This window comes from Ursus arctos, unplaced genomic scaffold, assembly GCF_023065955.2.
Source record: "Ursus arctos isolate Adak ecotype North America unplaced genomic scaffold, UrsArc2.0 scaffold_29, whole genome shotgun sequence".
Taxonomy (NCBI): domain Eukaryota; kingdom Metazoa; phylum Chordata; class Mammalia; order Carnivora; family Ursidae; genus Ursus; species Ursus arctos.
Window position 1 is genome coordinate 16820164 of NW_026622974.1, and position 15789 is coordinate 16835952.

The window sequence follows — 15789 nt, forward strand, 5'->3', positions numbered from 1 at the left end:
CCATTCTCAAGTGAGTTGTTTGCTTTCTTTTGTTTTTTTTTTTTTGTTTGTTTGTTTTCATATGTTGAGTTTTAAGGGCTCTTTATATGTTCGGGATACAAGTTACTTGGTAGATAAGTGCTTTGCAAATATTTCCTCGAAGTCTGTAGCTTGTCTTTTCATTCATATAACAGTATCATTCATAGAACAAATGTTTTTAATTTTTGTGAAGTTCAATTTATCAGTTTTTCCTTTTGTGGAATTTTTTTTTGTATGATGTCTAAGAACTCTTTCTAGCCCCAGGTCAACATTTTCACCTTGTAAAAAATTTATTCTAAAGATTATAGTTTTACTTTTATTTTTTTATTTTTCATTAAAGATTTTATTTTATTTTATAAATATTTATTTATTTGAGAGAGAGAGAGTACATGAGCACAAGGTGGGGTGAGGGTGGGGGAGCAGCAGAGGGAAAGGGAGAAGCAGACTCATGCTGAGCAGGGATTTTTCCCTCCCAGGCTGGATCCCAGGGCTCTGGGATCATGACCTGAGCCAAAGGCAGATGCTTAACCAACTGAGCCACCCAGGCACCCCTGAGATTTTATTTTTAAGTAATCTCTACACCCAACATGAGGCTTGAACTCACAACCCCTAGATCGAATCGCAAATTCTACTAACTGACCCATGTAGGTGCCCCTATAGTTTTACTTTTATTTTTTATTTATTTTTTTATAATTTTACTTTTAGATCTATGATCCATTTAAAATTATTTGTATAAGATGTGAGGTTTAGGTAAATGTTTACTTTTTTACATATGAATGTCCAGTTTTCCATCACCATTTGTTGTAAACAGTCTTTTCTCCATTGAATTGTTCTCGCACCTTTGTCAAAAATCAACTGGCTGAATTTGTGTGGGTCTATTTTTGCGCCCTCTGTTCTGTTCCGTTGATTTATATATCGTTCTGTTTATCAGTATCACACTTTCTTGATTAGTAAAGCTTTATGGTGTCTTAAAATTGGCTGGTATGATTTCCTCCTATTTTATTTTTAAAAATTGTGTTAGCGATTCTAGTTTATTTGCCTTTTCATACAACGTTTAGGATCAGCTTGTCTTAACTACAAAAAATGCTGCTGGTGCTTTGAAATTGGATAAGCCATGGATCAATTTGGAGAGAAATGCTGTCTTTACTTTTGAGTCCTCCAGTCTGTGAGCATGGCATGTCTTTTTGTTTATTTAGGTCTTTGTTTCATTAGTGTTTTATAGTTTTCAGCATATAGGTCCTGTACATGTTTTGTTAAATTTATACCAAAGTATTTAATTTGGGGGGAACTTTTATAAATGTCACTTAAAATTTTTGGTTCAGGGGTGCCTGGCTGGTTTAGTTGGAAGAGCATGCAACTCTTGATCTTGGGGTTGTGAGTTCTAGCCCCACATTGGGTGTAGAAATAACTTAAATAAATAAAAATTTTGGTTTCAATTTGTACATTGTTAGGGTATGGAAATAACAATTCAGGATTGTGTTTTGCCTTTGTATCCCTCGTCCTTCCTAAACTCATTTATTAGTTCTAGGGTGTTTTTTTTTTTTTTTTTTTAATTCCTTGGGGGTTTTCTGTAAAGACATTCATGTAATTTGTGAGTAGGGACAGTTTTATTTAATTTTTCTCTAATCTGGAAGAGTCTTATTTCTTGTCACCTAGTTTCCTGGCTAGGACTTTGCATATGATGAATGGGAGTAGAGAGAGTGAACATACTTACCTTGCTCTCAGTCTAAGATTTAAAGCAGTTAGGCTTTCAGGGGTGCCTGGCTGGCTCAGTCAGTAGAGCATGTGACTCTCGAACTCGGGGTCATGAGTTTGAGCCCCATGTTGTGCATAGAGTTTACTTGAAAACGAAAAGGCAATCAGGCTTTCAGAGTTAAGTATAATGTTAGCTGTGGAGTTTTTTAATAGAGGACATTTATGAGGCTTTAGAAGTCCTCTTGTTTTTCTAGTTTGCTGACTATTTTTCTGACAAATCAGTGTGGAATTTTGTTATACGTTTCCTCTGTTTCAGTTGATATGGTGATGAGGTTTTTCTTTTTTACTTTGTTAATGTGGTAGGTTATGCTGATTGATTTTTGAGTATTGAACCAGCCTTGCATTCCCAAAATAAAGCCCACTTGGTCCTAGTTACTCTTTTTATAAATTCTTTGACTTGATTTTCTAATATTTTGTTGAGGACTTTTGTGTGTCTTTGTCCAGTTGTTTTTGTTTTTTGGTTTTGGTTTTTTTGGTACTGTTTTTGTGTGAAGTTGTTATCAAAGTAATACTGGCTTTATAAAATAAGTTGGGAAGTATTCCCTTCTCTTCTATATTCTGAAAGAGAGTGTATATCATTGGTGTCAATTCTTAAAAAGTTTGATAAAATTCTCCAGTGAAATCACCTGAGCCTGGAGATTTCTCTTTAGGCTTTTTTTTTTTTAATTTATATATTTTTAAAGATTTTATTTATGTATTTGACAGAGAGAGAGGCAGCGAGAGAGGGAACACAAGCAGGGGGAGTGGGAGAGGGAGAAGCAGGCTTCCCGCTAAGCAGGGAGCCCGATGTGGGGCTTGATCCCAGAACGCTGGGATCATGCCCTGAGCCGAAGGCAGACGCTTAACAACTGAGCCACCCAGGCGCCCCTCTCTTTGAGTTTTTAAGTTACAAGTTCAATTTCCTTTATAGTTATAGGTCTATTCAAATTATCTATTTCATATTGAGTGAGTTGTGGTAGTTAATGCTTTTTAAGGAATTGGTCCATTTCATCTAAGTTGTCAATTTTTTTAAAGAGGGGAGGGGCAGAAGGAGAGGGAGAGACAGAATCTTAAACCCCTATGCGGGGCTCCATCTCCTGACCCTGAGATCATGACCTGAGTCGAAATCAAGAGTCGAACGCTTAACTGACTGAGCCGCCCAAGCTTCCCTAAGTTGTCAAATTTATGTGTGGAGTTGTTATATCATCCTTTTGAGTCTGCACAGTCCACAGTGACATTCTTGATTTTATTCCTAATACTGGTAATTTGTGTCTTCTTTCTTTCTTTTTTTTTTTTTCTGTGTTTGTCAATTTTTTTTATCTTTAAAGAAAGTTTTTTGTTTAATTTTCCTTATTTTTCTGTTTTCAATTTCATTGATTTCTGCTTACTTTTATTATTTTCATCTTTTGGTTTGGGTTTATTTTGCTCTTCTTTTTCTAGTTTCTTGAGGTGAGAGTTTAACGTATCAATTTGAGACTTCTTTTCTAAGGTAAGCATTTAGTGCTATAAATTTTCCCTCAGCACTACATTAGCTGTGTCCCACAGATTTCACATTTTGTATTTTCATTTTAATTCAGTTTAATTATTTGGAAAAATGTCTTTTGAGCTTCTTTCTTTGGCCCACAGGTTCTTTACAAGTCTGTTGTTTTTAGTTTGCAAATATTTGCAGATTTTCCTGTTATATTTGTGTTACCGATTTCTAATTTGATTGCATTGTGGTACCATTATTTTAAGTTTGTTGAGGTTTGTTTTATGGCCTAGAATCTGTTTTATCTTGGTATATATTTAATGGGTACTTACAAAGAAGCATATTCTGGGGTGCCTGGGTGGCTCAGTCAGTTGAGTGTACGACTGTTGATTTTGGCTCAGGTCATGATCTCAAGGTTGTGAGTTCAAGCCCCTAGACAGGCTCCGTGCAGAGTCTGTTGGAGATTCTTTCTCCCTCTCCCTCTGCCTCTCCCCCTGCTCACACTCTTTCTCTCAGTAAATAAAATCTTTAAAAGAAAAAAGTATATTCTGCTGTTGTATGGACAGTTCTATAAATGCCAATTAGATTCTGATCATTTTATTCTGTTACTAGACTTTCATTTTGTTTTATTGTAGTGTTTTTTAGTATATCTCTGCATAACTTCCTTTTTTTTAAAGATTTTATTTTTTTCTTTGAGAGAAAGAGGGGGAGCACACAAGTTGGGGGGGAAGGGCAGAGAAAGAGGGAGAAGCAGGTTCCATGCTGAACTTGGAGCCAGATGTGGGAACTTGATCCCAGGAGCCTGAGATCATGACCTGAGCTGAAAGCAGATGCCTAACCAACTGAGCCACCCAAGCACCCCTCATTGTGTAATTTCTTCAGTGGTTGCTCTAGGTATTATACTATATAAGCTACATTATATATAATTTATTACAGTCCGTTGGTGTCAACATTTTACCAGTTCAAGGGAGGCATAGAAACCTTACCTCCCTTTACATTCCTTTGTCCTCACCCATTTATAATTAATTATGTTAAATATTTTTCTCTGTACATATTGAAAACCACACAGTTGTGTTTAAGTCAAACATCATTTAGAACACTCAAGAGGAATCTATTGTATTTACCTGTATTTTTGCTCCTACCATTTTTTGCTCCTTTCATTCTGATATTGTATTTTCTTTACATCATTTAATTATGTTTGAGGTGGAGATCTAGAACCTATACTTTTACAGATCTTCCTAGATGATTCTTATGATTGTGCAAGTCTGTGAAGTACGAGGGACAATTACTGAGACTCCTTGGGGAGCGGGGAGGAAAGTTCTTCGTGTTTCAGACTTGTTTTGTGTAGTGGTAGTATAGATGGATTTTCGGTTAAGGGCGTTGGAATATAATATTATAACATATAATTGTAGTCAGGATTTTAACTAGAAATTTTACAAAGAAATATGAAGAAATTGACTTTCTGTTCTTTTCAGTCTAAAATGCAAACAGTACACATTATATTACTTTCCTTATAGGAGTAATTGTAACTAGTCTGAAACTAAAGAAAGAATGTGTGGTATAAGATTATTTGTAAAGGAGTCATTGTAACCTGAACAGTAAAGCACTGTAGGAGTCCAAAGCTGTCACACAGTTGTATAGTTTTCAGAAAATCTTCCTTTGGGATGCTTTTCTAGGGGTATTAATTATACCTTAGATTTTGTATTTGTTGCCCATGTGGTGGTAACTGTGAGGAATTTATTATGTTGTGTAAAACTAAACCACCATTGTTTGTAAGCTTAATTTTCACTATGCTAAGTGCTTTATATGTACCATTGATCAACAATCTTCTGAGGTAAGTATCCTCGGTAAACTGAATCTGAAAGAGGTTAGCCAGTAACTTCACTTAGAACACAGAACTAGTCAGTGGCAACTTTGAATCAGACCGCAATTCTAACACTGCAATCTTAGTCTTAAGATTGAAAAATAGAACTATGTAATCTAGGCGTTTATTAATAACTGGATGTCATATATTTTGCTGTTGTTCAGGATTCAAAAATGAATGATGTTATTGTTCCTCCTTTCAGAGAATTTACATGTTCTAAACAGGGTGGTAAGGGGACCTCCATCATGGAAGAATTCTTGGAATGTAATATAGTTATTTCTTCGTAAAACAATTATAGCTTATTTTGTACAATTTTTGGGGTGCCTGGGTGGCTCAGTCAGTTAAGCATCTGACTCTTGGTTTCAAAAGACTCATGATCTTGGGATCCAGCCCCACATCAGGTTCTGTGCTCAGCAGGGAGTCCGCTTGAGATTCTCTCCAAGCCCCTCCCCCTGCTTACGCATTCTCTCTCTCAAAGAAATAAATATATCTTTAAAATTATAATATTTTGTACAATTTTTATGTTATGAAAAATAATTTCATTTTAAACCACAGATTTGAGAAGATCTGATCACCTGGAATTAAAGTTGGTTCAGAAACCTTCACAACTGCAAAAATGTTGGAGGAAGATATGGAAGTGGCCATCAAGATGGTGGTTGTAGGGAACGGAGCAGTTGGAAAATCAAGTATGATTCAGCGATATTGCAAAGGAATTTTTACAAAAGACTACAAGAAAACCATTGGAGTTGATTTTTTGGAGCGACAAATCCAGTATGTACTTGGCCATTTAATCCCCTCATTTTGATTTGTGAACTCTATCCCAGGCTTTGGAATAACACTAATTACAGTACGGTTCAAGGTTAGGGATCTAGTGGCAGTGGCTAATGAGACAGTTGGTGGTGGTTTTCAAATACTCAGTCCTGTGTGTACCTTTTTTTTTTTCTTTTTCCTTTCTCTTTAACATTTCAAGTTTTTATTTAAATTCTAGTTAGTTAACATATTCCTGTGTGTATCTTTATCCTTCTGTCTTTTTCTTACCTTTCATCTATTTTCCCTTCCTCATTTTCCCCCCTTTTTTCATACTCCCCTCCCCACCCTTTCTACCTTGTATCTGTTTTATGTTTATTGGTGACACCTTGCATACTTTATAAACACAAACTGGTGCTCGACTCTAATGAGATTTCTGTCCACTACAAGCTCAACTTGGAGGTTTTGCAGGTTCAGTTCCAGACCACCGTAATAAAGTGAGTCAAATGAATTTTTTAGTTTCCTAGTTGTATAAAGTTATGTTTACATTATACTGTAGTCTGTTAAGTATGTGATAGCATTATGTCTAAACAAATAATGTACATACCTTCATTTAAAAATACTTTCTTGCTAAAAAATGCTAACCATCCTCTGATCTTTCACCAAGTCTGAATCTTTTGCTGGTGGAGGGTCTCACCTCGATATTGATGGCTGCTGACTGATCAGGGTGGTGGTTGCTGAAGGTGGGAGTGGCTATGGTGATTTTTTAATTTTAATATAAGACAACAGTGGAGTTTTCTCATTGATTCACTCTACCTCTCAGGAATGATTTCTCAGTGGCATATGATGCCATTTGATGGCATTTTACCCACAGTAGAACTTCATTCAAAATTGGAGTCAATTCTCTCAAACCCATTTGAATCACTATATTGTATACCTGAAACTAATATAACACTGTATGCTAACTATACTGGAATTAAAATTAAAAACTTGGGGCGCCTGGGTGGCACAGTGGTTGGGCGTCTGCCTTCAGCTCAGGGCGTGATCCCGGCGTTGTGGGATTGAGCCCCACATCAGGCTCCTCCGCTGGGAGCCTGCTTCTTCCTCTCCCACTCCCCCTGCTTGTGTTCCCTCTCTCGCTGGCTGTCTCTATCTCTATCTCTGTCGAATAAATAAATAAAATCTTTAAAAAAAAAAAAAATTAAAAACTTAAAAAAATTCTCTCAAATCGTGCTACCACATGATCAACTAAGTTTATGTAATATTCTAAATCCTTTGTTGTCATTTCGACAGTCTGCACAGCGCCTTCACCAGGAGTAGACTCCATACCAAGAACCCACTTTCTTTGCTCGTCCATAATAAGCAGCTCGTCATCCGTTCAGCTTTTATCACAGATCGCAGCAGCTCAGTCCCACCCTCCGGCTCCACTTCTAATTCCAGTTTTCTTGCTCTTTTCACCCATTGTTCAGTTACTTCCTCCACAGAAGTCTCAAACCCCACAAACTCATCCATGAGAGTTGGAATCTACTTCTTCCAAAGTCTTGTCGATGTTATTTGATCTCTTCCAGTGACTCATGAATGTTCTTAATGGCATCCAGAATGGTGAATCTTTTGTATCAAGTTTTTGATTTTCTTTGCCCAGATCCATCAGAGGAATCACCGTCTGTGGCAGCTATAACCTTACACAATGTATTTCTTAAATAGTAAGGCTTGAAAGTCAAAATTATTTCTTGATCCATGGGCCACAGAATGGATACTGTGTTAGCATCTCCAGTGGAGCTCTTGGGTGACCACTGCATTGCCACTGAGCAGTCAAATTTTGGAGGAATTTTTGTTCTGAGCAGTAGGTCTCAGCAGTGGGCTTAAAATATTCAGTAAACCATCGTGTAAACACAAGTGCTGTCATCCAGGCCTTGCTGTTCCATTTATAGAGCACAGACAGAGTAAATTTAGCATAATTCTTAAGGGCCCTAGAATTTTCAGAATGGTAAATAAGCACTGGCTTCAACTTTAAGTCACCAGTGGCATTAGCCCCTAATAAGGGAGTCAACCTGTCTTTTGAAGCTTTGAAGCCAGGCACTGACTTCTCTCTAGCTATGAACATCCTTAATGCCATCTCCTTCCAGTAGAAGGCTGTTTCATCCACATTGAAAATCTGCTGTTTAGTGTAGCACCTTCAGGAATTCTCTGGCTCAATCTTCTGGGTAACCTGCTGCAGCTCGCACGTGAGTACTTTTACGTTACAGAGGCCGCATCTTTCCTTCAACCTGATGAACCCTCCTCTGCTAGCTTCAGACTTTCCTGCAGCTTCCTCACCTCGCTCAGCCTTCAGAGAATTGAGGAAGTTAGGACCTTTCTCTGGATTAAGCTTTGGTTTAAGGGAATGTGTGGCTGGTTTTATCTTCTCTCCAGATCACCAAAACTTCCTCCATACGGCAGTGAGGCTGTTTTGCTTTCTTATCACGTGTGTTCACTGGAGTAGCGCATTTATTTGTTTGTTTGTTTATTAAAGTATTCTCTGTGCCCAACTTGGGGCTCGAACTCATGACCGTGAGATCAAGAGTTGTATGCTCTACTGACTGAGCCAGCCAGGAGCACATTTAATTTCCTTCAAGAACTTTTCCTTTGCGTTCACAGCTTTGGCCACCTGGCACAAGCGGGCTGGCTTTCAGCTGATCTCAGCTTTCAGCATTCTTTCCTCACAGTATTTAATCATGTCTAGCTTTTGTTTAAAGTGAGAGATGTGTGGCTCTTGCTTTCACTTGAACACTTAGAGGCCACTGTAGGGCTATTAATTGGCCTAATTTCAGTATTGCTGTGTCTCAGAATAGGGAGATGCCAGAAAAGGGAAGGAAATGAAGGAAGGGCTGGTTGGTGGAACAGTGTGAACACACATACCTAATGACATAGCTAAGTGTCCATCTTATGTGGAAGCAGTCTGTAGGCACCCCAAAACAGTTACAATAGTAACATGAAAGATCACTAATTAGAGATCACCATAACAACTATAATAATGAAAAAATTTGAAATATTCTAAGAATTACCAAAATGTGGCACAGAGATACAAAGTGAGCAGATGCTGTTGGAAAAATGGTGCTGATAGCCTGGCTGGTTTGTGGCAACCCTGCAATTTGTTAAAAAAAACAGTCTCTGTGAAGCACAGTAAAGCAAGTGCAATAAACCAAGGCATACCTGTTTAATTTGGAAGGACAGTTACCTGTCTCTCAGAATAGTTTTCAACTATTATGGGATCCTAGGACTATCTCGGAGTTAGAGAATTGTTTTAAAGAAATAAGAGCAGGTTTGGCAGGATTAAATACTCCAGTGTAAAGGAAGTCTTACTTCAGGAAATCCAGTTGGATTCTAAAACACATCAAAACTAACAGTTGGCCGGGGGGGGGGGGGGGGTGTATGCGTGCGTGGCTCAGTTGGTTAAGCAGCTGCCATAGGCCCAGGTCATGATCCCAGAGTCCTGGGATTGAGTCTTTTTTTTTTTTTTTTTTTAATGATTTTTTATTATATTATGTTAGTCACCATACAGTACATCCCCGGTTTCCGATGTAAGGCTCGATGATTCATTAGTTGCGTATAACACCCAGTGCACCATGCAATACGTGCCCTCCTTACTACCCATCACCGGTCTATCCCATTCCCCCACCCCCCTCCCCTCTGAAGTCCTCAGTTTGTTTCTCATAGTCCATAGTCTCTCATGCTTCATTCCCCCTTCTGATTACCCCCCCTTTCTTTACCTGGGATTGAGTCTTGCATCGGGCTTCCTCTTCAGCAGGGAGCCTACTTCTCCCTCTCCCTCTGCTTGTCACTCCCCCTGCTTGTTCTCTTTGTCAAATAAATAAAATCTTAAAAAAGAAATAGTAACAGTTTTTGTCATTAGTCCTGAGAAATTTTAAAGGTATTTTATTTTATTTCATTTCATTTGAATATAGTTGACACATAATGTTACATTAGTTTCAGGTGTACAGTAGAATGATTCAACTTCTCTATAGGTTATGCTATGTTCACCACGAGAGTAGCTACATCCTGTCCCCATATAATTTTCTTACAGTGTCATTAACTATATTCCCTATGCTGTACCTCTGATTCCTGTGACTTACTCATTCCGTAACTAGAAGCCCGTGTCTCCCACTCCCCTTCACTCATTTTGCCTGTTCTCCCACACCCCAAGCATATTTTAAATTGTAGAGACAAACTGACAGGTATTAAAAAAATAAATAACATTAAACAAATCTGACTAGCCTAGACATTAGCATTAAAGATAATTGTGTTCATTGTTTTAAGATTGTTCAATTTCTAATTTGTATTCTATTGCTCTCTTTTAAAAATACTTCCATGTTTACTTCCTTTCTCAAATATGTTAAGGCTTCATGATGTTCATTTTTGTATTTCTTATCTGAACCAAATTAATATGTTAAGTATGCAGTTGATCCTCGTTATTTGTAGATTCCATATATATACTTTAAGTAACTATTGATTCTCATTATTTGTAGGTTCCATATTTGCAGTTGATCCACTTGCTAAAATTTATTTGTAACCCCAGAGTCAGTACTCCCAGAGCTTTGGTGGTCATTCATGGATATGCACAGAGTAGCAGATATTTGCTACCCTACATGCACATTCTCAGCTTAGGGTGACTGAGGCAACCCTCTTCCTTCTTTTTTCATCCCTCACTATTGTAAACAAGTGTTTTCTCATGTCTGTTTTTGTGACATGTTTTTGTACTTCTTGTTGATGATGTCGCTGTTTAAAATGGCCCCTAAGTGTAGTGCTATCTAGTCCTAAGTATAAGAAGGCTATGATGTGCCTTAAAGAGAAAATATGTATGTTAGGTACACTTCATTTATGCATGAGTTACAGTGCTGTGGGCCTTGAGTTCAATGTTAATGAATTAACAATATGTTTTAAATAAGGCATCTTTTAAACAACCACCAATAAACCAAGGTTGGGTATTAGGTTAGGGAAAACGTAACTAGGGCACACAGAACCTAACCTTGTATTTCCCCTAGGAGCAGTGTTTCAGTGTTTGGTGTTTCAGTGCTTGCAGTGACTTTATAGAACATAAAGCAATGCACCGTATGACAAAATAAGAGTAAGTTTTTAAGTTGTAGGACAACCAAGCTGCTTTTCTTCCTCCCTCCCTTCCTCCCTTCCTTCCTTTTTTGCTTCTTTCCTTTCTTATTCTATCACTTGTGCACCAGAACCCATTGGAGTGTGATAGCAAGAGGAGAGCAAGTACTAACCTAAGGCAGTCCCCTTCCCAGTGCTACTAGTCTTTGAGCCACTGCTCTCTGACTGTTGTTAAAGGAGAAAACACGGCAGGTAAACTCAAATCACGTATGAAGTTAAAGCTTTGGGGGGATGTCTTTCCCCCTTTCGTTTCACTACTGGTAGTGGTATCAGCCTTTAAAAGCACTGAAACTTTTTCAGAGTGAAAACCAGCAGTATAGTTTTAACAACTTCAGATTTGAAAAATAAAAATATGCACAAAGCAATGTTACTAAAGACGTTTTCTTTACATATGAAATAAATTCATCTCTTGTTTCAGAGTTAATGATGAAGATGTCAGACTCATGTTGTGGGATACAGCAGGTCAAGAGGAATTTGATGCAATAACAAAGGCCTACTATCGAGGTAAATTGTGGGGTTTGTTTGTTTGGGCATGTTCTTTTGGCTAAACAAAGAACTTCACTTTTTTTATTCGACATCAGAAGAGTTTCTTTTTAAGAAGACCTGCGTTAATTTCAAAGTATTTTTAAAAACCTCTTAGGTCATTATTCTCCTAATGATCTTGTTGAGTAGTAAATAATACTTTGTACTATAGATAGTTTGTCTCTGCCTTGGAATTATATGACTCACATAGGCATTCCGAGTTCTAATCAGTTAGAAACTGTTCAGTGCCTATTTCTGACCACAGGGAGATGATTCTCTGGTCAGAGAGAGTGGAAACTGGCATGAAAAAGTAAAGTTCCTGCAAATAAGATGACACTTTGTATTATGCATGAAATTGCGTGGATAAAGCCATCTCGGTGCTGTAAGAGTTCAGGGACATGTGAGATACATGTGAAAGGAAAGAAGTACAGCTGTAGCACTTTAGAGTCTAAAATACGGGGTTAAATTCCTCAAGGAAAGCTGAAATTTCTAAATGGAACCTAAAGTTCCAATTAACATTTTCCTCTAAAATTTTGTCCTTTTCTTTTGGAATTTATGAAAGCATTTTCAGTGTTTCTCTGCCTTATTGCTCATGGTGATTGTAATGAGAACAAAGTAACTGAAGGCTCCATATAGTCCCATGTAGCCCTATAGACTATTGATGCTTTTGCATATATATTTTGTTTTTTCCCACTTTTGAAAATGTGCGATTTATAATAATGGCAACGGAGATTTAATGAAAATGTAATTATACTAACGTATAAACAACCAAAGAAGTTGCCTTTCTGACTTGGTACCAGGGAAACCTGATTTCCACTGCCTCGTCTAAAGAAGACTTTGGTTCCTTGAGAAATTAAAGAGAGGTACACCTCTCAGGTATCATTCTAATAATGCAACAACTACTCATTCTATTCACTGTGCCCTTAAAGGCTTCCCAGGGGCAGTAGTTTTGACTGTTGCTCCCCTGTAGATGCTAGTTTGGGTCTTGAGCACCTGTAACATGGCATGAGGCAGGAATTATGTTCTTTTTTTTTTTTTTTTAAGATTTTTATTTATTTGACGGAGAGAAAGAGACAGCCCGCGAGAGAGGGAACACAAGCAGGGGGAGTGGGAGAGGAAGAAGCAGGCTTCCAGCAGAGGAGCCTGATGTGGGGCTCAATCCTGGAATGCTGGGATCACGCCCTGAGCCGAAGGCAGACGCTTAACGACTGAGCCACCCAGGCTCCCCAGGAATTATGTTCTTATGACCCAAAGCTCTTAGATTAGATGGCATTTTTATCAAATTGTTAATTTCATGAGCTTTGACACTATTGGTTAACAGGCCCAAAAATTAAAGTTAATTCTTGAATAAAAATTATTAGTATTTTCTTAGTGGGGTTATTACCACCACACCCCCTCACCCCATTCACACAGGAATAAAACAAAACAAAACAAAAAAACCTTGGTGGAAACATGAAAAAATAGAAGTACATGAGATTTTCATTGTTTTTACCTAGGTTTTTTCTCTAAATTCTCGGCATGAAATGTATGTTCTTTTGTGAGGAAAAAAGATAGGTTGGGCTCTTCCTTTTTTTTTTTCCCTTAAGATTTTATTATTCATTTGAGAGAAAGAGGGAGAGAGCAGGGGGAAGGGGCAGAGGAGAGGAACAAGCAGACTCCTGCTGAGTAGGGAGCCCAGCGAGGCTATCCCAAGACCCCGAGATTATGACCCAAAGGCAGATGCTTAACAGACTAGGTTCTTCTTTTTAAGCTTTTGATAATTTGATATGGCAGTATTACTTTTTAACCAGTATGGTTATTTTTTGGAGAATGTATTTGCCATTGTGTATCTCTCATCTATAAAAGCAAAACTGTGTGGGGCACCTGGGTGGCTCAGTTGGTTAAGCGTCTGCCTTCAGCTCAGGTCATGATCTCAGGGTCCTAGGATCAAGCCCTACATTGGGCTTCCTGCTCAGCAGCGAGTCGGCTTTTTCCTCTGCCTCTGTGATCCCTCTCTCTCAAAAAAAAAAAAAAAAAAAAAGGCAAAACTGTGTTGATTTATAATTATCCCAAAATAAAGGTTAACCTGAAAAAAGGCAAACCTTGTCAAATGTGAAAAATGTTTTGATTTGCATATAAATAAAAAGAAGAAAATGTTGAAATGGTATAGTTAAGTAGATCACTTGGTCCTTGATTAAAAAAAAACCAAAAAACAAAACAGACCAGGTAGCTAAAAATATTTTTATTTTCTCTGTAGTTGAGGAATTAATGCTTTCTTAAATTTTATCCCATGAGACTAAGTTCAACATTGTTATCTTTTAATTTTTAAAATTTGACTCATCTGGCTTATTGTGTTCTTCTTGTTTAGTACTTTTTAGTTGTCCACAAGTCGAAGTTTCTCTTTACACTGTCTACAAAAAACCTTCTTTGCCAGAAACTAAAAAGAGGACCCATAATTTTTAGTATTTACTTGTCTTAATTTACTGTGAGTGATGTTTAAATTTTTTTCCACTTTGTTTCATTTGGACTAAAAGGCTTCAAACAGCTTTGGTTTCCCTACACTTAACATTTTATTTTATTTTGAAAGATTTTATTTATTTATTTGAGAGACAGAGGGAGAGGGAGAAGCAGGCTCATGACCTAAGTCCAGGGCAGACGCTTAGCTGACTGAGCCACCCACGTGCTCCTACACCTAACACTTTAAGTGATCTTAAGCATAAAAATAGATTATCTCTTAAAAGCTTTTCTTAAAATGTAATTTTTTAGTCAACCATGTTAAAATGGCAAAGAGCATGGGGTGCTGAGAAAAGTCTGTAAGTTTCAGCTTCTTTTTCTAAGTTATAAGAATAACACATCACAAAATGAATTAAGGAATAAACAGTGGCAATTATACATAAATTTGGCATATTGAATGAAATGGTGTATTGACTGTTCTTACATGCTTTCCTTTGGGGTTCCAGCAGAATACTTTTGGTTGCTGAGAACAGAAAAGCAACCTCAAAATAAACTACAAAGAAAGGTGGAAGTAGGGTAGCTTTTACTTATGGTTTGTCCTCCCTGTAACCTCATTGATTCCCCTGACTTGCCTCACTCCCTGTGTGGGATTCCTCGTGCTGATTTTCCTCTTGGTTGCTACCATCGGAGATGAAAGCCATATGCTTTGTTCACATCCTTTGGGGGAAAGGGTTAATTCCCACAACAATGGATCAAAAGTCCTGAGCTTTTATCTGATTAGATCACCCTTGACCAGATCACTGTAAGTAGTTAGAGGGATGTGATCACCCTAATTGGCTTGGTGCACTTAGGGCCTACTCCCCCAGAGCAGAGGGTAGGTTCAGCCTGCCTAAACCATATGGCTACTGTACAGTGAGGTAGAGGTGTTCTCAGGGGGGAGGGGAATTGGATGCCAACTAGGCAACCAGGTAATCATCTGCTACTAGTATAGATTCAAATATGATGATGTAATTAAATAGGAACGAAGACTAGAAAGAGAATATAAGGGCTGGGAAGAATGCGTTAAGATACCAGTTTATTGATGGAAACACCATGCCTTATAAAATTAGGACTTACTGATTTATATCTTAGAAATGTATTCAAAACACATAAAGGTTTTAAAAATTTATATTTAAAGAAGAAAAATTGTATAATAATTCATTTAAAAGACCTATCAAATAAAAAGCCATCATTTAAAGGCATAGTTATATTCTTAGAATGCTGCATTAGGTGTATAGTGAAGCGTGTTGAAACATGACTTTGTAAAGAAAGAGCACAGATCACATTAGAAACCCTTTTGGGCTCCCAAATGACTCCTCTTAAATTCTTAAGAAGTCCACCCTAGACAGTAGAAACCATACTTAGAACAGAAAGTTATGTACAATATAAAACATTTTCATTTTAGTTTTTTTGTTGTCATTTGTTTCTAAGAAAAAAGTGTTTTTGACTAACAATATATAGAAATGAAGTTACAGACTTGAGACCTATTTTCTGAGATTATGCTCATAAATAGAAGGGAACATTTTTTTTCAGTACCATCCTTCATGAACATAAGTGAATATAAATTGTTGGAAATGAAATGGCTCTGCACAAGCTATTTATAAATTTCCGTTAAAAATACAAAATTAAAGAACAGAATTAGACTATGCAAGTCCCTTAGATTTGTTTTGAAATTATATGAGCGTGGAATCTGCGATAGGTTGGTTCATTAAATAATTTGTGCTTCACACTATACAGAGTGTCAACAAGAATAAGGGACAGGCATTGAAAATCAGAAGAATAACTATAATATATACAATTCTAAAGCCTTGTGTTTCTGATT

The 15789-nt window shown here is 37.4% G+C and overlaps 1 protein-coding gene across 1 annotated transcript in view; it reads left to right on the forward strand.

The window, feature by feature from the left end:
* RAB23 (RAB23, member RAS oncogene family) overlaps positions 1-15789 on the forward strand; it is a 35324-nt gene that overhangs the window by 2148 nt on the left and 17387 nt on the right. The window contains exons 2-3 of the mRNA XM_026507153.4: positions 5640-5855; positions 11392-11477. Coding sequence (XP_026362938.1) covers positions 5701-5855; positions 11392-11477 — 241 coding nt within the window. The 5' untranslated portion in view covers positions 5640-5700. The remainder of the gene's footprint in view (positions 1-5639; positions 5856-11391; positions 11478-15789) is intronic.